The sequence below is a fragment of the Cottoperca gobio genome, chromosome 20 (genome assembly GCF_900634415.1).
Source record: "Cottoperca gobio chromosome 20, fCotGob3.1, whole genome shotgun sequence".
Lineage (NCBI taxonomy): Eukaryota > Metazoa > Chordata > Actinopteri > Perciformes > Bovichtidae > Cottoperca > Cottoperca gobio.
The window spans coordinates 17080127-17106521 of record NC_041374.1 but is presented as its reverse complement, the minus strand read 5'-3'; the positions used below and the strand labels follow the sequence as shown (position 1 = coordinate 17106521).

The 26395-nt window shown below is 39.2% G+C and overlaps 1 protein-coding gene across 1 annotated transcript in view; it reads right to left on the bottom strand.

The window, feature by feature from the left end:
• Positions 1-26395, bottom strand: part of vstm2a (V-set and transmembrane domain containing 2A) — a 75440-nt gene that overhangs the window by 13733 nt on the left and 35312 nt on the right. The window contains exons 3-4 of the mRNA XM_029458058.1: positions 4524-4574; positions 2482-2818 (exon numbers count right to left, since the gene is read on the bottom strand). Coding sequence (XP_029313918.1) covers positions 2482-2818; positions 4524-4574 — 388 coding nt within the window. The remainder of the gene's footprint in view (positions 1-2481; positions 2819-4523; positions 4575-26395) is intronic.

Here is a 26395-nt window from a genome sequence, read left to right as displayed (position 1 = left end):
AAGGAAATTGATCTTATTAATGCAATTTGAACTGATTACATATTAAAGACCTCATTATTCTCTACGGGTCAATATGGGAACTCTGTTTTCTGTCTTTGCTGCTGTATTTTCAATCATACCTACACCACTCTTATACTTATAATAATACAAAACAAACAGACTCCAAATCTTTGTTTTGCTGCTGCTGGTAACCCACTTTAATTAATATTAGACAATTTCTTTCCACATCATCTTTAGTCATAAAAAAATAATGTGGCTAATCAGCAGTCTCATTTCATTTTCACACAGTTCTGTTGTTACAGTAACCATATTAACACATGTAATTACAAAACAATGTGTTAGTCACTTCAGCTTACAAAATTTGAAGTACATTTATGGATGTAAGGTAGCTTTACCAGAGAAATATAACTGTATTTTACAGATGTAATCACTTATTTAAGAGAATGGATTCCTTGACATATGTTCATGTTTGTCAAAGGACTCCACTGGGAACACAGCTGACCTCATTTCAACAATAATGAAAGGGTTAAAATATCCTCCGCTAGCTTGGTGTGCAAAGGCTTATGATGCACTCACCACAACAACTCTTGGTAGTACTTACACTGCTCACATCTTTGAAAGGAATTCAGCCTTACTGTACTTTATGAAAGACAAAGTAACATTGATATTCTTCGCAATCTGCTGAATGCAATTACAGACTGGGTATTAGATTCCCATGATGGAGACATACTTCAAGTTCAAAGAAAGGAATGATAACTTAAAGTCTGTAGGTTTTATATGGTTATAGCATCCGTCACATTTTTTGAATGGTGTTAGTTTTAGTAAGCAGACAAATTAGACAAATCCTGGAGAGAATCGATGCATGTATTTCTTTAAGCCCCTTATCTTCAGTATCACTGGGCCATATCCAAAAGTGTCTTACCACAAATGAGGTCAAATTCTACAAATTCTACCCACAGCAAAGTTTTAAGCAAATGACAATAATAATTAAGCAGCAGTGAAATTCAAAACAAATAAATGTTTAAAATAATATAGAACGATACGATACGATACGATACGATTTGGGCTAGCCTGCTTATCAGGGAGTCCCAGAGCTGAGGAGCCTGCAGCAAGAATGCCCACGGTAATAAGCTGAGCACCAGAGGAGGACTTGCCTGAGGATCTCAGAAGCTGCTAATGGGGGATGAAAATCTCTCCAAAATAGCTGGTAGCCTGACCGTGCAGTGCCGTAACAGTAATAGTAAAGTCTTAAAATACATTCTATAACTCACGAGTAGCCTGCAAAGAGATGAGCATGAAAGGTTGGAATGTGTTCTTATCTCATAGAATTAGTTAAGAAGCCTACCAGCAAAGTTTTGGGTATGCTGAAGGCAGGCGATTGACTTGTAACTTATCCCTCAATGAAGAGATTTGCAACACTCCAAATGAGATGAAATAAAACCACAGACTTCTTCAATTTCTGTGGTGACTGGAGACAGTGACGAAGCCAACTGCAAGTTTCTCCTGCAGGGCTTCGCAAACATGTGTGCCCATTACAACCATCTCCTCAATTACATAATTTTCTTTTTTTTAGGATTCCTAATGGTGTTTATATTTACAATTTTTGGTAAGAATACACAGTAAAATTCCCTCTTTACATAATCTGCCAACACTTATATACACATTATTACACCATGGTTGGACAAAAATCAACCATTGCCTGTCTAGCTTTGCATATAACAAATTCAAATTATTTAGCCCATGTATATTCTGTATAAGTGCAAAATGTCTTCAAAAACAAGCTACATATTATTTTTATAATTATTATACATGGTCACATGGATGGAATCATATGGATAATTTCTGTCTGTACCCCAAAACAGACTTTCTGGAATTTGGCAGACACATACTGCATACTGCTGCAGCTGCACTCAAAGTTCAATCAGATGCAAGTTTGCATTCAGCATTCTATGTTCCCAGAACAGTCCACCACCACCATTAAACCATGCCACAATATTGTCAGGAAGACTGGGGCTTCCAGCTTTGTGACTGGGCAGGAGGTAATACATTGTCCATTCCTGCTACCTGGTACAAGTTGTGACCAAAAGCTACGCTAAACTTTGCCTTTGAGGGAGGTTGATGATCAATACAAAAGTCTCATCAAGTACTTGGCCAACTTCTCTGAATTCTGGCTCTCAAATCACATTTTCCTGCTGGTACTCTTGTTCTGCAACACCTGCACCATGTCAGTTCAGTGAGACCAGATGGTCTGTTTTCTGAAAGGGCTTTTTTACACTTGACTGCTGTATAAATGCGTGCTGAAGTCTGTTGTTGCTTGTTATGTATCTCAACCAAACAACCTTTTTGTGGGTAGGTGATTCACAAGCACGTCATCTCATCAGGAAGGTTGCAGACTATTTTGGTAGTAAAAACTCTGACTACGTGAATATTTTTTGTGTTATACTCTGCTCTCATTATATAACCTTCCCCCCAGGAAATTACCTGAGCCGGGGTTGTGTTTAGCTGTATCGGAGGATGTGTGAGAGGTGGAGGTTGAGGCCACTCTCTGGTCTGAACTCATGCTGTCCTGGCCCAGAGGTGAACTGGATTTTCTCGGCTTCTTGTCTGTCAGGTGCAGCGGGGAGCTTTTCTTGGGAGGCACCAGTGGTCGTCGTGGCCTGGCCGTGGTGTTGACCTTAAGCCATGCTTGGACTTTGTACTCCACAATCTCTCCGTAGTTAGCTCGTGTCACCCGGCACTCGTACAGTCCTTCGTCCTTCTTGCTGACTCTGGAGATCTGAAGCTTGTGTGAGATGTCGTTGCCCTGGACCTTCACTGTCTGTTAGAGTGATTAAAAGAGACCAGTGATGGAACACCACAAGATTTCATGACACATCATGTCACATTATTCTACACCATGCTACATGAATGTCATACTGTGACATTTAGGGTCAAAAGAAGTTGCATATTAACATATAAAGTGGCAATGATAATTACAGGTTAATATATGTTGGTGCAATGGTCAGGATTTGAATAGTGGAACTTAACTGTGTGCAAGCATATACAGGTTTTCTATTCATCTTGTGGTGAACCTTGAGGGCTCTCAAACACCTTTTTATACCCAGTAACACTGGATATAAAATAAATCTGTTTATTGGGTTGAACACATAATCTAGTGGTGTCTTGAAACAGGAAACTGAATACTGAATAGCTAAAAGGTAAAATATTTTTGGGATTATTTGACATTAAGGTTCTTTTGCAGATTGCTGCATCACCGAGATGTAACCCAATATTACCATTAAGCCGTCCTGCTTTTTGATCTATAATGTTTTCTTCAATGGCTTGATAAAACCCAAAATATTTAAATTGATATTGGATCTTGACCTTTTTAGGGGTAGGCTTAGTTTATATACATTTGGTGAAAACACCTGAGTATTTCTCCATAACATTAAATATTCATGGCTAAATAGGCAATGATTGCAAAGTCACAATTCATAAAGGATCTTCCTTAGATATCAATTTACATTATTAAGAATAAAAAACTCATAAACATTTTACCCCTAAACGCTAAATTCCAATCTGTGAGCGAGTCTGCAATCCACATGTGCATGTGTGCATTGATTAATAAGAGGTGAAGAAGTGATCCATAGTGGGCTGTACAGCTCGGAGAGCAGCGCAGAAAACTCACTTTCCCATGCATGTTATTTAGGGCAGCTCAACAGGCCGAGCTGACATATGCCAAACCTGATTTGAGAAATTACGTTTATACACAGGAACCTTTTTTGTTGTTTTACAGTAAAAGTTGTACTTTTGAAGGAACTATGATATATGCCTGAGTTCACTGGCAACATTGTTTTTGTGCTAAATGTTTCAACTTCACAAAGGTCGTAGAAAGGTGATTGAGGTAGACCGCACATTTTGTGTTACTGGTTTTTACATCCTGAGTCCCGCATGGGGTTAGGTCTAGATATGAAAAAAAGATCCAGGGTTAGGAAAAGGTTATGGTTATGGTTCAATAGCAACCACATTATTTTTTCTACTTCAAGTCATGATTTACATTTCTAACTTTATCAACCGCTCAGTATGAGCATTTTGCGAAAATACAGATAGATTTTTTATAAATAAATAAAAATATTTTACCAAGTTAATTATTTAAATCCAGAAATGCAGCTATGCTCTTAAAAAAGAAGTCAAACAGGGCAAGAAACAGCCTATATCTATGCCATTACTTTGCAATGTTATCATAAGTTATTGGGAGGAAGTGTGGTGTGTGTTGCACTGGGCTCAGAATGCACATACAAAGTGACAGGAAAAAGGGGCAGAACGGGTGCTGGGGCATGAACGCAGGAATGGAAGCACTCTGACAGTAATAATACACTGCCACTGATTTCACTGATTAGCTCCTTTCTCCGGTTGAAGGTGTATTATACAGGGTGAAATCAGCTGCTGTTGTGTTTGCTCAAAATGAAATGCTGCCAACTTGAGTCATGATGGCACATATTTGATAAGCACTAGGTTGCAACCAGGGATATTCTTCAACTTACACTTATTTTTGTCCCCTCGTCATCAGGGTCAGGCTCTGGTATCATCTCCATCTGGGAACACAGAAAGCAAGAGAAGGAAAAGGAGAGCATTAGCAGAGTGATAGTAGCCTGCTGTAGTTTCTGCTGCAGAGCCACTCTGAGGACACATTCAAATATGTATGTTATGCAAGTCTAGTGTCATAGTCCCTAAAACCAGCTACAAGATTACTACGACAACTTTAAAAAAAGGCATCATCCATCCGCTGACGGTTATAAATCTTTCATTCCAACATCAACCCACAGTTTACAGACTGAGTTATTGCATTGCTACTATTGTGCCTTTAAAAATAAATGCACAAAGATGTGGCTTTTGACACTGTTTTTGATTTATTTTTAGATTCTTTGAGTGGTTCTGTAGAGAAATGAAAAACAGTTTCCAGACGCTGCAGTGAATCAAGAGGAAAAACCGGTTCAGACCAGGATGTTGTGTTAAAAAACTGATAGCTTTTTGTGACAAATGATGCCACAAAACCTCCATCACTCTCTGCAGTGAAAGTTGTATTTTCCATGAAAACTCCTGACAAGTAATGAAATAGCTTTCCAGTAAAGAAAATTCAAAGCACAAAAAGTACTGAACAGCATCGTAGCTCTGGTGCTCAAAAAATGTCCGTTTGAGCCCCAGTGGCATAATTCTAACACGGTGGCAATCACTAAGCCTACAGCCTACATCATGGACTGGGCATTGATTTTAGAGGCTATTATTTATTTATCTCACATCGGATGCCAAATGGATGTGTGCCCGGAAAGAAGTCTGCTGACTACAAAGCTAAAGAGGAGCAAGAGCAGTGCAGCATAAAAAGGCTTGAGAGAAGGAGAAGGAGCAGGCTGTTTCGAGACAAAAAAAGGCAGAGTAAGAGAGGGATAAAATGGCTACTTATGAACATTTGCAGCAGAGAGCGTTCCTTCAAGTGCTGTAATTACCTCGGAGGAACCAAACGCTTTTTCTCTGGAGGATGTTCGGCAGACAGGTGATTAATGAGCAGAATTAGGAGCCATAGCTTTCTCCGTCTGCATGTATGCATGACTCTTACAGATGGACCTGGCATCCTCTGTTGTATCACAAAGTCATCTTTAAGGGTGAGGCAGGATTAATTGTCCTCAAGTCTTGGCGTTGCTATTTGAAGTCATCAATTTCAGCCTCCTCTTTTACAAACTTCACTGTGGTTATATGGGCTGGGTGTGCAGTCTATATATGTCACCTGAGGAGGATAACGTTAGAGTTCCAATTGAGGACAGATGCTCTACTCTGGTCTACACATAGTGGCTGCTGTGGTCAGGAAAACACACTCACAGTGACAAAGAAGATGGTGGAAAACAGTATGATTGCTTCTCAAATTTCTTTTTGACAAAACCTGGGGCTGTTAAAATAACTTTTCATCACAAGACAGATGAACTCTATTATGTTCCAGTGTCAGATGTAATATAAAATGAATGGTTTTAATTCTTTGTTTTGATTCAAATTCTTAACTGACTTTTGTCAAAGAAGTAACATACGCAACATGTTGGTTATTTTAATTTGCAATATTTAATTTGCAATATTCTGTTACTCTGATTAAACCATCAATACACTATTGATGATTGAGTACTGTCAGGGAACATCTTCCTATTCCACACTTTGTCATTCTCTTTATTATTTCAAACCCTTTTGATGCTAACTAAGGAAGAGTCCTAAACTTGAAACATTATAATCCAATGTAGTCCAAGTGTTTTTGTTTTCTCCATGATATTGTCTGCCTGTATTTGTGCACATATTGAACATATTCTCTCACTTACAGCTCCACTCATTCCTGCATTGTGTCATTGTAAAAAGTATGTACATTTAGGTCCTATTGTTGACTGCAGAACTGCCTGTAAAACTCAACCGTTGATATAATTGCTGAATTTACATGGCCTATGGTCAATTAGCTACACTGATTGTCCTTGCTCTGGGTGTCGCATACCAACTCAGTCACACTCTTCGGGCTATATTCTGGTGTTGGCGCACAATGCACAATGCAAACTGGTATTTTCGTTTTATCTCCTTGACTGTGACGGTTTGGTATTTGGTAAATCACCCCAGTGAGAGAGAGGGTTCTGTAATCCATGACAGTTAGTAGCCTGTACTGAAGGCTTTTATTATAAATTACTCACTGTAGATCAGCTGGTTATATTTGTGGGTAATTAGTACCAGACTGTTGCAAAATACCACATTTTTAATTTTGATGAATTATTTCTCAGTTTCTACTGCAAATCCACATTGGTGTGTTGGCGATGGATGCATTCACAGTCTAATGAGAAAGTCAGATTAATTAAAACTTCTTTCTGCTTTAATAACTCCCTCAGGTCTGTCCTTTCCTGCCAGTCCTCTCTCTGTGTCTCATTCCATATGTTGCAGTGAAAAGTACGGTATGAGATAAAAATATAATATAATATAAAAATACTTTTTTTCAATACCAGCCGCTCAAATTCATATCCTGTGTGAGATTATTAGGAGTTGACCTTTTATTATTTAATACTTCAATCTTTTCCTGAAGATAATTAAATGATTTAGCTGTCTAACTTTATCCAGACTGTTTTTGCCATATACCATGTAAAAATACTGGAGGTGAAAGTTTTGCAGTTATTACCTCCACCAAGGAAAGTTCTCTTTTTGTCAGCAGTATTATGGAAAAACTACCAGCCGGATTTTCATGAAACTTGGTGGAGAGGTGTTGCAAGGGCCAAGAATAAACCCATTAAATATCTGGGTCGATTGGATCCGACAGTTCTATCACAGAGAGCAAACTGCCAAGCTGTAGAGTGGCTGTTGAGAGAGAAGTTATGGTCAGGACAAGGTATTGACGATGAAATATTGATATCATGTTAATAATACACATATGATAAGATTGTGTAAATAATCCAGCACCTCTTAAATCGTTCCCATTTCTTCAGGATCTCACTTTGTCTCCCCCCCACAAAACGAGTGTAATTAATTTGCACTGCTTTGCCTGCTGTATCATCATTGCAGCTTGTGGAGGACTTCCTATTGTCTGGATGCTGACACCTGGATGTTGTGCTGTTCCAAGCGGTTGTAGAACATAATACAAGGAAACGTAACTAAGGAGAATTACATTTTATTTGTACCTTTTTCTGAGGTTTTCCGGCCAAAAACACAAAAACGACAAAAAAAAAGACTATAACTTAACCAATTTGGGTCCAACAGAGGGTACATTTATTTTTTGTTTACAACTACTACCACAAGTTAAGCATTTTATCTATTCCACTTTTATTAGTTATTCATCTATGTATTTCTTTGGTTTTTACATTTATTTTTGTATTTTGTTCTAGTGTTATTCCCTGAGTATATCTGACAAAGCTAAAGAGCTGAAACCTACAGAGACTATACAAATCACACATAAAGATTGTTTCCACCAATTTGAACAGATTTTTTAGTCTTCGACAGTCAACTTTACAACTAATATGCTAGATAACACACTGAAAGGCTGTCCAGTAACCACTGGAGTTCTGGAGACAAACACGCAAATCCCTTGAGAACGCCAATTATAGTGTGTTCTTACCAAAACAAACACAACCGTAACCATCAGCTTGCACTGTTAAAATGGAGTGTGACATTTGGTCTGTAAAGGCTGAAAAATTAGGAGAATGGGTGCAGAGGCTGATGGGAAACACAGGCTGTATAGCCTACATTGGTAGTTGGAGGAATCACCATTCCTCTTCTTCCTTAACTATTTACCGATAGTCAGTCACAAATATCAAATATGTTTAAAATTATATTATTTTCATTTGCCACCTTTTAACATTAACTGACCAGACTGGAACAGACCTTTGTCCTGTCAGTTATCATGCCCAAATTATGCTCAGAGTCCTACTGTATGTTTGTTTCTGCCTTCAGGAAGGCATTGCTTAGGGAGAGAGACATATTATCATTAGGAATTAACATCTCCACATCAACACTGTGGCACTGAGCATATCTAAACAAAAAGTTGATCAAACTTTTTTTTAAATATTTTTGAGAGCTAAATTACCTATTTCTGGTTTCACCTCTGCCTTTCAAACATTTTAAAATATTTTATCCAAATTTACTCTTTGAATTTGCAGGCACTAAAACTAAAACAATAATGATTTATGAGTGTGAACCCATTAGTCACCCAGCATTGTGCAAATGCAATTAAGGTAATTGTGACACAATGAATGTCCGATCTCAATTCAGAATCTTGGCATTTATTTGCCACTAAAATGTTGCTACTTGTGACTCATTAAAAATAACAGATACAAAGTGCCTTTAAACCAAACCTTTAATAGAGAATGATCACTCTGTTGCATTTAACTGTTCTAACTCTTCAAGAACAACCTTTTCTTTATCTACATGTGTTCCTGACAAATGTTCCCAGAAGTAAGTTTTGAGCCTGTGACAGCAATGTAAAAGTTTTCAATGACACTGTCGGAATAAACCTCCATTGTTTTCCCATTTATATTTCATTTCCATTTTCATTTCCAGTGCCTTCTGAGCCAAAGCTGTGGCCGCTCGCAAGTATCTCAATTTCAATCGCTTGTCTCTTTATTGCAAAACCCTTCCACCATGACACGCTGCCATTCTTCATGCAAATCTCAAATTGACTTCTTGTAAAATGTGCTCCGCAATTATTGTGCATCAAAAAAGCTCCATTGAGTTGCTGCGACTAAATTAACGTCACTTGAAGAAAAATTGTTATCATTTAAACTGAAATATAGAGTAGACCACCCTGTGTTGCTTTGATTGTATCACAGCTCTTACTGTGATGGAGTAGAATCTCATGTGAGCGCCCTGACCCCGGATAATACACACGCATGCCCAATGAAAACATTAAAAAGAAAAACATTTTAAATGAGTTTATCTGGCAATCATCTGAGGAGGTTAAACTCAGGTTGTGGACTTCATATGACACATTAAACCCTGTAATCTTAAACTATGGTGGCAGAGGAAATGTGTCATGATATACTGCAGTGAAAAGCTTATAATCACCAGTTTCCATAATGGGATGGCAACTTGGTACAGTAGTGAAATACACAATAAAAAAATAAACTTTAAATATGATGGGAGGCACTAATATTTCACTTAAATACTTATGTGATGTGTTACACAACACAATGAGTTTCAAGATGTATGTATTTAAGTATATGTTTGTGTGTACTATGAATAAAAGTGCATGCAGACTTTAATTTGGAACTAGATTAGAACACCTCTTAAAGTACAGGACACTCAAAATTGTGAATTTGTAAATATGTGTTAATAATAAGGTTGATTGTCTTTCCATCAGCTCGCAGAAATGCCACAATTGATTTTTTAAACTTTACTTTCTCTTGGATTTGAAGTATTGCAGAGTTTCAACAACCAGAAAAAAGTCCAAATAAGGAACACTGCTCTTCTTACCTCGGTGTGGACTTTACAGTGGGTGTGATTGACCGTTGACAGAATGGACTGTTACACTTGAAAAATGCACATTTGGCAGATTTTTCACCATAACATTTCCATGAAGCTTGATCCAAGTGGAAACGAATGGGGGATTTGTGTGCAGCGTGACTTTCTGCCAGAGCTGGATACTGAGCTGCTAAACAGTTTAGTTCAGGAGGCTGCGTGGTGGCTACATTGTTAGAATTGTGCGGAGCTCAGCAGCCGGTGAGTTGTTCCAAATTAATTGTGACTTTGTAGTGATACTGCATTTGCCACCTGCACATATCTTACTGTTAAACATGTATTTTTGAGCTGATGTGTATTGTTGGCCTTCATTAACACATCCCTCTCTCTCTACACCTTAAAAACACACACAAATGCAGACCTTGTTTTGTCAAACATGGGTTGTAGAAGTTTTGGTGTACATGAAATAAACTGAAAGCCCAGTCTCAGACCTCAGTTATAACTTATTGATTATCTATCAGCCAAAAACAAACCATTTAAGGTCGTTAAAGGCCCATCTGGCTCAACCATATAGTTCATGGCTGAGTGATTACTTGGTCGCCATAGGATTGTAGCTTTGACATCATTTGTGATAATAGTTGTTAAGCTGATATTTGATTTTTTGTGTAACTCTTAATGCTCTGCAGAGGACATCATATACATACTATATTTACTTGTGAAAATAAATCATGTACCTGAAGTACTCTGTAACAGACACCTTTTTACACTGATACACTCTTTTTTTTATTTCCAGTGCAGCATCGATGGGGTTTAATAGCATAAAATGTCTCAATGATCTGAAACACCATTTCATCGTCTCAGTCTCTCAGAATCAAAGAGCAAGGCTTTCTTTGTAGAGCCCCCATTTGCACTGATGCTCAATAATGATAAAAGGAGAAATCCATCATGGAAGAAGCCGAGATAACAGTGTCTCCACCCATAGCAGCAGAAAATAGACCAGCATGTGATGTAGCAATATAATGACTCTTTTTGGGTAAGACAGATGTAACTGACTGAATGTTCTCACTTTTAAATCTTATTATATGGCGTACACCCACTTTGATTGAAGTAAATGAGTTCATGGCCTGTTGATTAGGAATGTAGGACATCATGAGCTGAAGCTGAGCTCGATGAGGCGACCTCAGACACATCGACCATCAAATTGATGATGTTCAGCAATGTAAGAGTATGTGTGAGGATTTTTTGTAATACTGCTTATACTTCTGCAAAACAGCACAGAAGCTAGTGTCAGAATAAAAGTGGGAGTTTGATTTGATTTGATGAATATCATACAAAAACACAGAACCATCGTCAAAAGAGATACTGACTGACAGAAGACCATCGGTCTGACTTGCTAAGCCAACAAGAGACACCAATACAGAGGAAAAATTAAAAACAATTATTGACATGGATACTGACAACCCTATTTTAAAATATAAGATATCCAACTTGAAATATGTCATCATCCTAAAAGAGACCACCTGTCTGAAAGCATAATTGATCAACAACATAGTGAATGCGCTGTGCAAGACATCAAATGCTTACTCCAAAAGGCTTTCTCTGCATACTGCCTAGAAAAACAGTGGGTTCAACGTAGCAGTCAGCTTCAATACAATACATAAAATGTCATACTATATTCGTTGCTGTAATCCTGTCCATGAAGCAACTCCTGCCGAACGTGATGCAAACGTCAGAAATTTTCAAACAAATACACACTTGTTTTCAGGTCTATATATCCCTTCGACAAGAACATTCATATTGGACAATTCTGCAAAACCTTGGATCTATGTTCAAGATACCCACTTGATGTGGACAGATTGCTAAAGCTTCCGCTGAAGTTTAGAATACATTTTTGCACAGAATGAGGACCGCGGATTGTTTTCCTCCTTTTCTACAATGTAGTCGAAGGGATCACTTTACAGCCTGTACATCTACCAAAAACTCTTGCATTAAGACTGCCTTGAAAAAAATCCAAATACGGGTGTCGCAATATAACAGTATCGACAATGACATCGATATTTTAAAAATTAAATATTGATATTGTGTTATGTAATATCGTGTTGGCAGATATTTTTGCCTTGTTGATCAGTATATCTGGTTGTCTTTTTACTATCCATTCGTGTAAATGTTCTTTCTTACCTCCCTACACTAATATTTTAAGTGTAATTAAAGTTGAATATGAATTCATAATAATATGAATTATTATTATAATTATACATATTTTTATTATTATTATCATTATTTTCTTTTTAAATTATTATTATTATTATTTTATATAGTTATCAGGATTATATCGTGATTTCTTTTGGCCACGATAATTGTGCAGTGAAAAACTGATATTGTGACAGCCACAGGAGCAGATTTGGATTTGTCAAAGCAATAACGTATACCAGTTCTGTCCCTAAATCTGTAAAGGTTTAGGTTTGTTACACGTGTTCTACAATTGTGACATTGAAATTATTATACCTTCTCAAAATAAGTGGGATATTGTCCAGACAAATCCTGTGCACTGTATGACCTTGGATTTGATGTGCTCTTTCCTCAATTCAAAACCAGAGTAGCTCTCAAACTCATACGACTCTTGTGATCCAGCGAAAGCACAACACTCACTAGTTTGTTTACTAAATTCTATGCAAGTACATCCATCTTATGAATACATATCAACAAACCTCCAGGGCGATGCAATAGAGGAGTAAACACTGCATGTGTAAGGCACCTACAAATTGTCAGTGTATTGATACTCAGTGACACATCTCCAATTATGATGGATGTGTTTGGCGCCATCGACATCCATTACAGCCAGGACAACTTAATCATATCCGATAATGAGATTTAAATGTTGCATGCATTTCAAATGCAATCTCTTTAAGAACAACGTGATGCCATAGTGGGTGTAAAGTTAAAGTACATAAAGCACAGTAGTGTGCCCTGTAAAGTGCTTTCTAATTACAATGCTCACTGACTCCTGCTTGAAGATGTTTTGGGTCTAAGCCTAGTTGTTAACCCTAATTACATCCCACAGCTGACAGGGGTCCCATTCACATGCAAACACTAATCCCCTTCACAGCCCATTGGTTTATGACAAGAGCTATGTTAATTACATGTAAAGCCTGCAATTGTGCGTGTAGAAAAACATGAAAGTGTTTGAATTGTGTACAATTACTCCATTACTTTATCCAATGAAGGGAAAATGATCCTTTGACAAGCCAATGTTACAGGAATTAAAGACGAAAGGAGCATTCTTATTGAACTGTGTGATGGTCTCAAAGCATCAACTGAAAGGTACAAGATGATGGTTCTTCGGACTGACACTAAAAATGCCATAAAATCACATACAATGCATCAATGATATCATTGCAACTCTATTTGTGCCCCCCATACACACTATGGCAGCCACATTAGTGTTGGAATGAGAACACATCAGTCCCAGTGTGCAACACAAGGTCAAAATCAGAGGTCTGTCCTCTTTTCAGCTACTGCTCTTGCAAATAGCTGCGCAGACATCCTCAGACATGCACTTGACTTTCTTTGTGTCGGAGAATCAAAATCCCACAGCGTTAGCTCCAATGAATTACAATTAGTCACCCGGGCCAAAAGGGCTGCAAGAGTGCTTTCAGCTCTACGATCATCTTTTAAAATGTCATCAAAATTGCTGTACAAAATGTTCTGTCTCATACATGTCAGAATTCCAGCATAAATGCATCCCTAAAACCTTTTTATTTAGGTTATTTTGTTGAATTTAATGTGTAAATTAAGGAGCATTTGCTAGATGACTTTGACACACTTAAAAAATATATAACTTCCTTTCTATGCAACAAATGCCCAAAATGGCAGTGCTTTATCAATTATCTTGATTTTTAAACCTAAACACAAACAAAGATAACCTTACATGCTACAATGTTGCTGCCTTCAGATACATGTATTATTTTGTTCTTTAAAATAATGAGTATGAAAATCCACTCAATGGAACACTGTTTATTTATTCTAAAATATCTAGACTAGAGCCTGGTCAGTCTGTTGTTGCCTGCAGCTATAATTGCTAATAACTGTTATTAAGCAGCACGTTTTGTGCATGTGTCTCTTGTCTTCAATTATATTTTTGTTTATCAGTATGTTGTGATAAGAGTTGCAATTTGCCTGAGTTTAAATCGCATTCATCCATCGAGTGGCAGTTGTCAGATACTGTAGAAATAGCAGGTGTTTGAAACAGTGGTGAAATCAGCCTGTACGTATGTTTGTGAAAATGATCAACTATAACACTGCAGGACATTTTATGTTAATTTGACATAAACTTAAATAAATATGTCCACTAACATTAACTGCCACAGCCAATAGGAAATACATTTCCTGCAATGAAAATATTATCTCAACGACCAATAAGTCGTATTTTGTTGCAAAATATACAAAATCCTTACAATAACACAAGGAGGAGAAGAGGAAGAAGAAGGAGGCAGAAGATAGACAAACAGGGACGTTTGATTATTGTGGCTCAGTGGTTATACAACACATACAATATGACAACGTCATGAATGGAAAAGTAATAAATCAGCAGGAACACAGAACAATGTTCCACACACTCTCTCTGTGTGTGTGTGTGTGTGTGTGTGTGTGTGTGTGTGTGTGTGTGTGTGTGTGTGTGTGTGTGTGTAGGTGTGTGTGTGTGTGTGTGCGTGTGCGTGTGTGTGTGCTTGTGTGTGTGTGTGAGAGTGTGAGAGAGAGAGAGAGTGCTCAAAAATGTAAAAGTCACACAAGTCCTTCAAACTAAATGTCAAAATATGTTACTTGTCATCGCCTTCCAAAACGCTACATATGAACTAGACACGCATAACCAGCATTACATCATCTGTTAGTGCTTTATCTGTTAGTCCACAAACAAGAAACTGTGAAATAAAATGAGTAGCAGCCAGCAGGAGAAACCTCTCTAGAGCTACATCCGTAGCACGCTGAGCCCGGCTCGTCTGCTAACGCAAATCCCTGATGCCATTGCATCTGAGGCAAGTTCCAGTTTAGGTAATAGCCATATAAGCAAGCTCCATGCTGTCGGCCCAAATGGAGGTCATTCTATACTAAACAATCAGTATCTGTTTACCACTTAAATAAAAAGATACATTACTATTGAGTGACTTAACAGAAGCCTGGCGCACAATATGTGGTTACAGAAGAAGAAGAACTGACTGTTTTTGTGCAGCACATAAAACCTTAATGAGGTTAATGATGTTCTCCTTCTACAGGAAGCCATTAAGCCATTAAGATTTTTGACTCTTTTTACCCAGAAGAAACACAGATGCGATAACATTTTTGAATTAGGAGGCATTCTCATTATATTACCTCCTAAATCTACTATATTACTTAAGTGGTGCTATTTCCAAACCCAGCTGAATATGATCTTTTCATATTCAGCATTTCTCACTTTAAATGTATATCTTTGTAGGTCGGCACATCGCAAAAGTGCAACCAATATTCCAAGGATGGGAACAGACAAGCATAGAAAAGGGCGTGATAAACTAGCATTAAAATTAATCTGCATGTTGGAGAAACCCTAATTGATTTGCCAGTTTAATTTCTACCCTGGCTGGCTAATCAATTCCCAGGGAGACAAAAAGGTGAAATGGCCTGGCTGGAAATAAGGAGACAGAGGCAAAGGCATTCTCCGAAGAATACCGAATGAGTGAAATGTCAATTCAAGTCGACGGCTAGCAGAATGACAAAGTACTTACTACTCGCAACGGGAATTCCTGATGAGAGCCAAGAGGTGACATTTGAGGAGAACGCTGAATTGTGACAGCATTAGTTCAGTTTTTTAAGTTCAACGAGGCTACTTCGCACATTAGCAGCTCCAAATGACTACTACTTGAAAAAACCTGAACTGAAATGCCCAGACATCCTCAAGGTGTTATCAGCTATTGGTCTGTCCAGTTTTATCTGGACCGTGAATTGCCCACTGCTATGTAGGAGAACCTTTAGACAAGATTATATTTTTCTCTTTTTGTGGATAGACTTTTCCATCAGTGACACCATAGAGAATAGCACTTAATTTGGACAAAGTGGTGGAGTTACAGCAATTAAATTAATGTAAAGCCTGTTACTCGTCCAGCACTACTTTGTGTTTTTTTCCTTCTTAAATCAATGTTTTGCTTATTACAGCCTTATGTCAAGCCTTCCAACTTCCAAGTAAATTCTCTGCTCTTCATGTGAGGAATCAAATATGATATTTTCTTCTCTTTAGATACATTAAAATATGCCAGTAATCCATGTTGAACAAAAACCTAATGAGATCACTTGTATTTCACACCCACTTACAGATGATCTTAGCACAATATGGTCCAAACACATTGAGGATTACAGGATAGATTCCTAATGAGCTCACAAAAACCTTAAAAGATACCCCACAAGACTTTGGGAGAAGAAGAGTCTCTGTTCAAAGCACTTCAGATGGAACTTATACAATAAATGATAAATGACTAAAGAGGGGGAATTTAGAGTTTCTGTGTTGGTTGGGCTCTGTTAATTTCACTATCAAGCCTAGTTTACTAATTAAATGTAGTATCTAAACTGATGCTGCTTTTAACTTCTACGAAATCTGCTTTGACTCATTACTGTGAGACAATTAAAGTTTAGTTAGGCTTTTCTGTTGTCTTTATACTAAATATCCTATTTTCTGTGTTATTTTTAAAAGGTGTAACCATACAACTAGTCAACACCTCTAATACCCCTTCAAAGCCACTATTCATAAAGAAGTGTGCCTCCAGAGTGCTGTAGCATTACCTATCATAATAGTCCTTATAAATGTTGTCTGACGGTCACTAGAGAGAAGGGAGGAGGAAACACTTCGCATATTTTTCTCTTTAAAAGAGCAAACTGAATCTATCACCATGGTATATTACCTTACAGCTTGGATTTCAACACACAAAAGAGATACATATCTCACAATTGATCACTTAAAACTTCAGTATACCGCATACTGCATAATTATGTTTACCAACCAGGTGGATGTGAGGTATTTGTTAGCGAAAATATGCCAAAGGTAAAACATAAAGAGTGAAAATATCTTTCTCTGAGGTACTGTAGCTTCATACGTCGTTTTTTTTTCTTCTGTTCTGCTCATAAAATGTGCTCTTTCAATACTTTCTGTTCCCCGAGGAGGTTTCCTGGCAGATGTAATTTACAACAACGTGAATTGGTACGAACAAAATGAGGCCTGATGTTTTATTGTGTCCCATTTCTCATATGGGGAGTGGCATGCACCACTGATGGTTGTTCAGTATTTACAGGATCTGTGGCCAGTGGTTAGGCTGATTCTTATGGATCAGGACATGTTTAGCTGATGTTCATCTTTCCCGACAGGGGATTTGAATAAAATAACAGATGATGGATGATTTATCCACTATGGATGGTACTTGAATACAAATTAGGATAATTTCTTAATATATCACTTAGTTTTATTTAATTTGCAGACAGAAGTTTTTTTCAAGTGTTTTAATCTTCTAGAGCAGGGGTGTCAAACATGCGGCCCAGGGGCCAAAAAGGCCCGCCAGAGGGTCCAATCCGGCCCGTGGGATGACTTTGCAAAGTGTAAAAATTAGTTGTTTTGATCATAAAGTAAAATACTCTTCCAGATACATGTGACGAAATGTTTTGTGTCTTTGTAGATACACTGTGACCTGTATGTTGTAATGCACATGTGTAAATGATAAATGAGGCATAATATTGTTAGAATTGCACATTTTTTTCTTTAGAAATTTCCGGTTGTTCATAATGTTTTGTAAAAAGATCAAATTTGAACATTTTCAGATTGTACTTGTGCTTTTTTGCACTAAAACGAAGGGAAAAACTTGGAGTTGTCGTTATTTATAGGTTATTATGCTCTGATGTTACTGGTCCGGCCCACTTGAGATCAAATTGTGCTGCATGTGGCCCATGAATTAAAATGAGTTTGACGCCCCTGTTCTAGAGGTTTCTAAGGGTTCAGGACAGGCTCAGTCAGGCCCGGTCAATTAATATTCAGTCTAATCAGGTCAGGTAGGATCCTATTGTTTTGTCGCAGGTCTCTGGTCTACGTTTGAATATTTCTAATACCTGAATGGTTTTGTTCTTTTTTAAACTTCATTTTGGATTGGCTCTGATGACCCTGGGGACTATTTGGATACATTCTAACAGCCCTGGGGTTTCTTTTGGCTCTGGCTTTGTTTTTCGTCTTTTAAAATGAATTTATGCACAGCAGGTAGGTTTTCCATGGGTCTGTTTTGAATTAAGTTTTACATTTTGGACCCAATTTGCCTGTCTTAACATTTCCATCCAAAATATACATTGCTTTCAGTGCCTTATACATTGTACAGTAATCGTTGCAGGATTGATTGGAGTGGCCTTGCCTTAATAGTGCTGATATTCATGTTCTTCACTGACAACAAATTTTTGTTAGGAAGCTTAATCTTAAATTATTTTTAAATGCACTTCTCAGGTAATTGCCTCATAATGGCAGCATCTTCTTAAATTACACTCAGTTCTTCCAGACATACATCAAAATTGATCATAATATGTGAATGGTCATTTGAGCTTAATCTACCAATCTACATCTTGGACTCGTCTATGAATGTTGGGGAGCTGTGGTTTAAGTATTTCAAAACTCCTGATTATGCAACTGCATGATCTATTTCTAGCCTCAAATTTATTTCAACACAGATATCGCTGGAATAATTGAAATTTTTAGCACATCTGTTGTGTTTTTCCAATTTAAGAGTTGGACGCAACACTAGTGACAGCTCAGTGAGAGATGCATGCATTCAATCAGATATGGCAAGGGTTGGCGCACAATAAACCATTCATTACAGATAAGCCATGCTGCAGAGCTCTGCAATTTCTTTAAAGTCACTGTTACAAAATATAACTACAGGAAACTTTGGACAAAGAGTAAAACAACTTGTGGGCTTCTGAAGTTAGTGTGGGCACTAGTAGTCGGTGCAATGTAGAGTAGTCGAAAGCTAATGTCCATCATTAATTGTCATGAGCCCTCTCTCTGCCCGGTAACACCACTAATTGTCTGATTACCTCCACCTGTCTCTGCTCTGCTCCACCCTCGTTAACCTACCAGCTGCACTGCATTTACCACTAATCATGCCCTGTATAGAAAGCCCAGTTTTTCAGTCCACACTTGTCAGATCATCTGCAAGCCTGCATCGGAAAACCTGCCTGTCTGCTTTCAACTCTGACTCCTGATCTGTGATCCCGGACCTGTTACTGCTACTCTGATCTCCAGCCCCCGGTAAACCCGACTTGCCTTCCGCCTTACGACTACGAGTTTTGAATATCCCTGAACTGTACTGGTGTGTGTGTGTGTGTGTGTGTGTGTGTGTGTGTGTGTGTGTGTGTGTGTGTGTGTGTGTGTGTGTGTGTGTGTGTGTGTGTGTGTGTGTGTGTGTGTGTGTGTGTGTGTGTGTGTGTGTGTGTGTGTGTGTGTGTGTGTGTGTGTGTGTGTGTGTGTGTGTGTGTGTGTGTGTGTGTGTGTGTGTGTGTGTGTGTGTGTGTGTGTGTGTGTGTGTGTGTGTGTGTGTGTGTGTGTGTGTGTGTGTGTGTGTGTGTGTGTGTGTGTGTGTGTGTGTGTGTGTGTGTGTGTGTGTGTGTGTGTGTGTGTGTGTGTGTGTGTGTGTGTGTGTGTGTGTGTGTGTGTGTGTGTGTGTGTGTGTGTGTGTGTGTGTGTGTGTGTGTGTGTGACTATGCCAAAGTCCTCACAATTCAGAGAGTAACTCTTCTTATTAGTGTCTAAATAACATTAGTTCTCATTTTTGTTGAAAGTCCTTTTTATCCCTTTCACCTGATTTTTGTGTATAACACAGCATACCCTATCGATTGTGGCTGAATTGCAGTTTCATACACACGGGTGAATTTTCGCGGGCTTTCTTCTGATTGGCTGATTTACGTTTGTGGGCGGTACCTACAGAACATCATGTCTAAGCTCCGTCTAAGCTCCGCCCCCAGACCTCCGTGATTTAAAGGTCCTGACTGGAACGCACCTGCATGGTTTTACTGAAGCACTGTACTGTACATGAAGGTAAGCATTTATATAAATATAGCTGCTTTGTGCATGACCAACTGTTTAGTTTTTGCAAGTAACAGTAACATATAAGTAAATATATATTTAATATGTGTATTTTTAGGAAATAAAGCATGTGGTACGATAGCTAGGCCAAGGCTACATGTGGCTACACCCTCAGTGTTAAGCCTCGTTAACGTTGCGCGTGCACACTCCACCTGCAGAGAGGACAGGTGGAGGAGAGGACGTAGAAAGAAGCTTAGGTTAGACTTTTGGGAAGAAGAAAAAAAACGAAGTAAGAGGTTTTCATGGTTATTTGCTGTTAATAACAACGTTGGTTTCTCTGCCTTGGTTAATTAACTAGCGTATAGGTACTAGCGTATAGCCCCTCCTGCGCGTGCCCAGCTGGAGCGCGTCCTTAACTCATAGAACACTCTTTTAGCTTTTGTGTATTAAATCGATTTTGAAGCCTTAGTGATATTATTTTAAGTGCCCATAGATATCAAGCATTGCCTGGGATGCTGTCAGTAGTAGTTAGAAAATAACATCAATATGAGTGAGAAACTTTAGGCATTCTTGCACATTTATTTAAATGTTTATAAAGGTGAAACATATGGTGTTTTGTAGGTATAGTGTCCATAAAGATTTAAGATAACATCAGCTGGTATTCACTTAAGCAGCTGTACAAGAGGTGAGGGGAAACAAGCCTGGCTCATATGTGTGTAAGTGTTAGTTATTGTTATTTCACGGTTAAAACTGTGTTAAATGTTAATGTTGCTCTTTAAACTGTTCATGTAGTTATACTAGCTGAGGACAGGGGCTGGTATGATTGTGATTACCGTTTCTATGGCAACCAGCCTGCCTCCTGTGAATGTCACTGCTCAGATTATTTTCCAAGGATCAGACTTTGTTAATAGTTTGATTGATTTTTAGTTCAGACTGAACAAGTTGGACAATATAAAAGTAGGGGATGGAGATCCATATTGCTCCTTTTTCATATGTAATGAATGAATTGTAGTTGATAATATATTGATTTGTTCAGCAGTGTTAATAAAATGTGCATGGTGCCGCACAGCATCTGGCTTCTGTCCAGATGTTCATTGTACATTTCTGGTTTTCACAGCTATAGGCTTTTGTTATCTCATCATGCTTGCACTACAAATAAACATAAAAATCCTGGCAATGACTTTTGTTAATTTGACACTTGCCAGTAAAACATGTAAAGAAGAAAATGTGTTAATCCAAAGGAAGATGCAACATCTTGTGTTACTACTGGAAGGGACAAAGTGGGACTTGACATCAAATACATCAATGCCTGCAAAGGTAAGTTGAATCTTCTGATTGTTTAATCATGATTAAACTTTCTTGTTGTCACTTGTTTGTTATTTGTGTATGATCTAGGTTGTGGCATCTTCACCTCTGCTCCATTTGAAAAAGGGGACTTTCTGTTGGAATACAGAGGTGAACTGATAACCAAGCAAGAATGTGAGAGGAGACAGAGACTTTACCATGACCGCCTTAAAGTGTTCATGTTCGAGTTCCATTCTAATGGAAAACTGTGGTGGTACGTATTATGTCAGTGCTTAATCTAATCATAATTACCGGACAATTTGCTTTTGGTGTCCTGAACATGCATAAATTGTTGATAGAAGGCTCTTAAGCAGTGTTGCCAACTCCTCAGTAAGGAAAGTATCTATTGGGATGGGTCACTTGGTAGACTGATAAATGACGACCATATAGACCCTAATGCCAAGATGAAGTACTTCACGGTGCAAGGGAAGCCCCACCTGTGTTTGTTTGCAGTACGAGACATAAGTCCAGGAGAGGAGATCACCTATAATTATGGTGACTCAGACTGGCCGTGGAGATGCAAGGTGGTCAATATTTTACTTTGTCAAATTGATAGCAATCTTAAAGGACATACTCTAACCATAGAAGATTTCACACGCATTAAATACTGTCTGTTCAGTTTGAACATCACTTTTACAACATTATTCACAGTTAGTTGATATACTAAAAAAACTACTTCACTCCCAAATGCAAACATCAAATATGCTGAGTGTATTACAGTAGAACATTTATTTTTACTGTATCTCATTGGTCTGGTGTTTGTTGTTAAAATCAGCAGAAACCTGGAGGAAAGACTTCGGAGGGGCAGCATGGTGAGGGACCTCCCACATCAGAGCCTTCTACGAGTACTCAAAAGGCGTCAACACGTCTGAGTCAAAAAAAGGCGAATGCAGGTTCATCAACTGGTCTGCTCAAAAGCTTTGGAAAGGTAAGTGTAGTATGTTGTTTCATGATATGTATAACAGGTTTGAAGCAACACATAGATGGTAGGTGTCGATATATTTAACTTTTTCTTCTTAAATGTAATATTGCATATTTAATTTGAATGTTGCTGCACAGTTACAAAAGGCTGAGCTACTACAAGCCAACTCTTGGTATTCTGGCTAGCCACAAATTCCCCTTCTACAATTGAAGATGTATGTCTTACAAAACTATCCAGTGAGGTTCAAAGCAAAGGTTTCCAAAGGTCTTTTTGTCAACAGTAGGATGTCATCTTTAAATCAAGCCTGTCTATTTATTGTCCCTTTTCTTTCCTGCTTTATCTGCTACAGATGAAGACTAAGAGCAGACGCATCCAGACAGTTGCGAGCGACCCCAATCAAACAAGTCTGGTACTGGGTCCACTGGAAAAGCTTGAAGAGGTAAATTAAATCCAATGTGCTGCTTAATGATGTCACTTGTGGTAAAATATCAACTCAACCAACATGTTTCATTGGTGTTGTGTGTGTGTGTGTGCAGTCGCCTGAGTGTGACATGGTTTGTATGGACAATGGTATGTAAAGACATTCTCATGAAATGCCTTTCAAAGTGTAAATCAGTATAATTTCTGAGTGTGTGTGTGTGTGTGTGTCGAGCAGTGAGCCGCTTAAATATGATTTGGGAGGACCGTACAGTTTATAGGGTCCTGCCAACATGTTTCATTGGTGTGTGTGCAGTCGCCTGAGTGTGACATGATTTGTATGGACAATGGTATGTAAAGACATTCTCATGAAATGCCTTTCAAAGTGTAAATCAGTATAATTTCTGTGTCTGTGTGTCGAGCAGTGAGCCGCTTAAATATGATTTGGGAGGACCGTAGGGTTTATAGGGTCCTGCCAACATGTTTCATTGGTGTGTGTGTGTGCAGTCGCCTGAGTGTGACATGGTTTGTATGGACAATAAGTTAATGTGCAAATAAGGACCCAGTCACTAGTAATAAATGGAATTTGTGACACAATCGCATTTAAAATGAATTAAAGCAAATCTAAGCGCTATAAAGGCATGAAGTCAGTATGTGAAAAAGCCTACAGTTCCCGCTTCCAGGTAGAGTTATCATTTTAGCATGTGGGTTGGCAATAGAGAAACAATGGAGTAATCGGTTTCATCAGTCAACATTTAGTTTGAAGATTGTAGTTTTGATAGTCTACAGAGTGTACTCATTTGGCCTGTTAAGGGACTATAGAACCTTCCAAAGTTGATTTGTTTCCCACAAAACACTCACAAAAAAGGCATAAAACTTTCACATAATGGTACAAAGACAACATCGTGTCTTTAAGATATGTAGGATAATATCTTCTTTTTTTCTTTATGCAGGGTATTGATGAGGACATGTATCAGAAGGATTCTGGGGCCACAAATTCCCCATCTAAAACTAAAGATGTTGAAGAGGTAGATAATTATAAAATATAGATTTTCATTAATATTTTGCATTTGTGGTCTATGTCTTTAATAACAAGATTCCAAGATGGCGGTGCGCAGCGGCTCACGGCTCTCTGTTCTGGTTGTGCACGGTTTGTTTTTTTGTTTGTGTGCGTGAACGCCCAAGTTTTGGCAAAATACATACAGTCGCTTGGACTTATTTGACATCGGGATGAGTTGTCGCTCTGACATCACAGCCGATTTCCACCTGAATAACATCATACCGGAGGACATAGCGAGACCTCTCGGGTCTCCCTGGATTGTTTTCGGGCCTGTGAAGCAACGCAGGCGCCGGAGGGAGAGGAAGCAGAAGCGAGGATGCCGTGCAGGCCTGCTTGCTAGGCTAAGGAAGCGGCCGCACCGACCACCACTACCAAGCCTCTTCCTCGCTAATGCCAGGTCCATCGCCCACAAAATCGACGAACTGGAGGTACTATTAGCTGCTAACACGAACGTCCGCGACTGCTGTGTGATGATCATCACGGAATCCTGGCTACACTCGCGGATTCCGGATGCAGCAGTGCAGCTCCCAGGCCGCTCTACCCACCGCTACGACAGGAACAGCGCCGAGGGGGTGGGCTGTGTGTTTACATCCACAACGACTGGTGCATGGACTGCAGGGTCACTCATACACATTGCTCTCCCGACCTGGAAGTAATGTCTATTATGTGCAGAGCCTTTTACCTGCCTAGAGAGCTGACGGGTGATAATCAACACTGTGTATATCCCACCTGATGCTAACGCTAGCATTGCACTTCACCACCTCCAGAGCTTAATAAATAAACAACAGAGGTCCCATCCCGACGGAGTTCATATTGTAGCTGGAGACTTCAACCATGTATGTCTCAAAAATGTGCTTCCTAAATTTGTACAATATGTACAATGACCACCAGAGGAAAGAACACACTGGACCGGGTGTATTCTAACCTGAAGCATGCTTACAGAGCGGTACCACTCCCCCATTTAGGACTATCTGACCACCTCTCACTGCTTCTCATCCCAGTTTACACCCCCCTAAGACAGACATAGTAACTGTGGAAAAACGCATTCGGGTCCACCCAAACCAAAAACCATGGATGACAAGAGCGGTGCGGTCTCTCCTGAGTTAACTTGACACAGCCTTCAGGTCGGGGCACGCAGCCCAGTACAGCATGGCAAGGGCGAACCTGAGGAGAGGCATCAAGGCTGCGAAGGAGGACTACAAGGGGAAAGTGGAGGAGAATCTCGCTCATAACAACATAGGGTGCGTTTGGCAGGGCCTTCACCAGCTAACCAACTATAAGGGCAAAACATCTGACACTACTAGAGCTGACGCCCACCTTGCAGAGGAACTAAACCACTTCTTTGACCGCTTTGAGGCTAGCAGACCCCCCCCACTTTTCTACTCTGCCCCTGTCCCTGCATACCACCAGATCCATACCCCCTCCCACCCTCAAAGAACATCAGGTGAAGCAAACGCTGAGGTCTGTGAATCCTGGTAAAGACGCAGGACCCGATGGAGTACTTGGCAAAGTACTCAAAGCTTGTGCTGACCAGGATATTCAACCTGTCCCTGTCACAAGCTAGCCTTCCATCCTGTCTGAAGACGGCTACCTTCATTCCTGTCCCCAAAAAGACACCAGTCAGAGAGCTCAACGACTACAGGCCCATAGCCCTAACATCAGCGGTGATGAAATGATTTGAAAGACTGATAGCCGACTACATCAAAGCCAGCCTTCCACCCTCCCTCGACCCTCATCAGTTTGCTTACAGAGCTAACAGATCCATGGATGATGCCATCGCCACAGTCCAAATATATACCTGTCTATTTATTGTCCCTTTTCTTTCCTGCTTTATCTGCTACAGATGAAGACTGAGAGCAGCCGCATCCAGACAACTGCGAGCGACCCGAATCAAACAAGTCCGGTACTTGGTCCACTGGAAAAGCTTAAAGAGGTAAATCACTGACCTGCTCTCTGGGTATTTCCTCTGGTTACAAGAGGGGAAGATACAGGAGTGAAGGATGTACATGCGTGTATTACACATGTATACACATGTACACGCGTGTGTAGTACACGCGTGTGTAGTACACACGCGTGTGTAGCACACGCGTGTGTAATACACGTGTGTAATACGTGTGTAATACACGTGTGTAATACGTGTGTAATACACGTGTATACAAGTGTAATATACGTGTGTGTGTATATACGTGTGTGTGTATACACGTGTGTGTGTATACAAGTATTACACACACACACGTGTGTATTACACACACACGTGTATGTAATACGTGTGTACACAAGAACATCTCACTCTATGTGCTCACTGTGGTTGTTTCTTCTAGACCAGTGGGGAAAAACACACAAAATGTCCATAATGTGTGTCCATGTGTAGACCAAGTAAAGCAAAGAATAGCAGTCAGCACAAACCTGTGTCAAACAATGCATTTTATGTTGTTGCTTTAAATAAAATCCTTTTTGTAATTCATCAGAGGAAAGCTTTTACTGTGAAATGAGCAGCAGGAAGTTGTTATGCTGAATTAGCAGTCATTCAGTATCATGAAATACAGCCCCAATATGCTGTAGGAAAGACTTCAATTCTGATTAGTGAAAAATGAACCTTTCAAATTAAATGCATTGCGAGCCTTACAAAGATTGACAGGTAAAT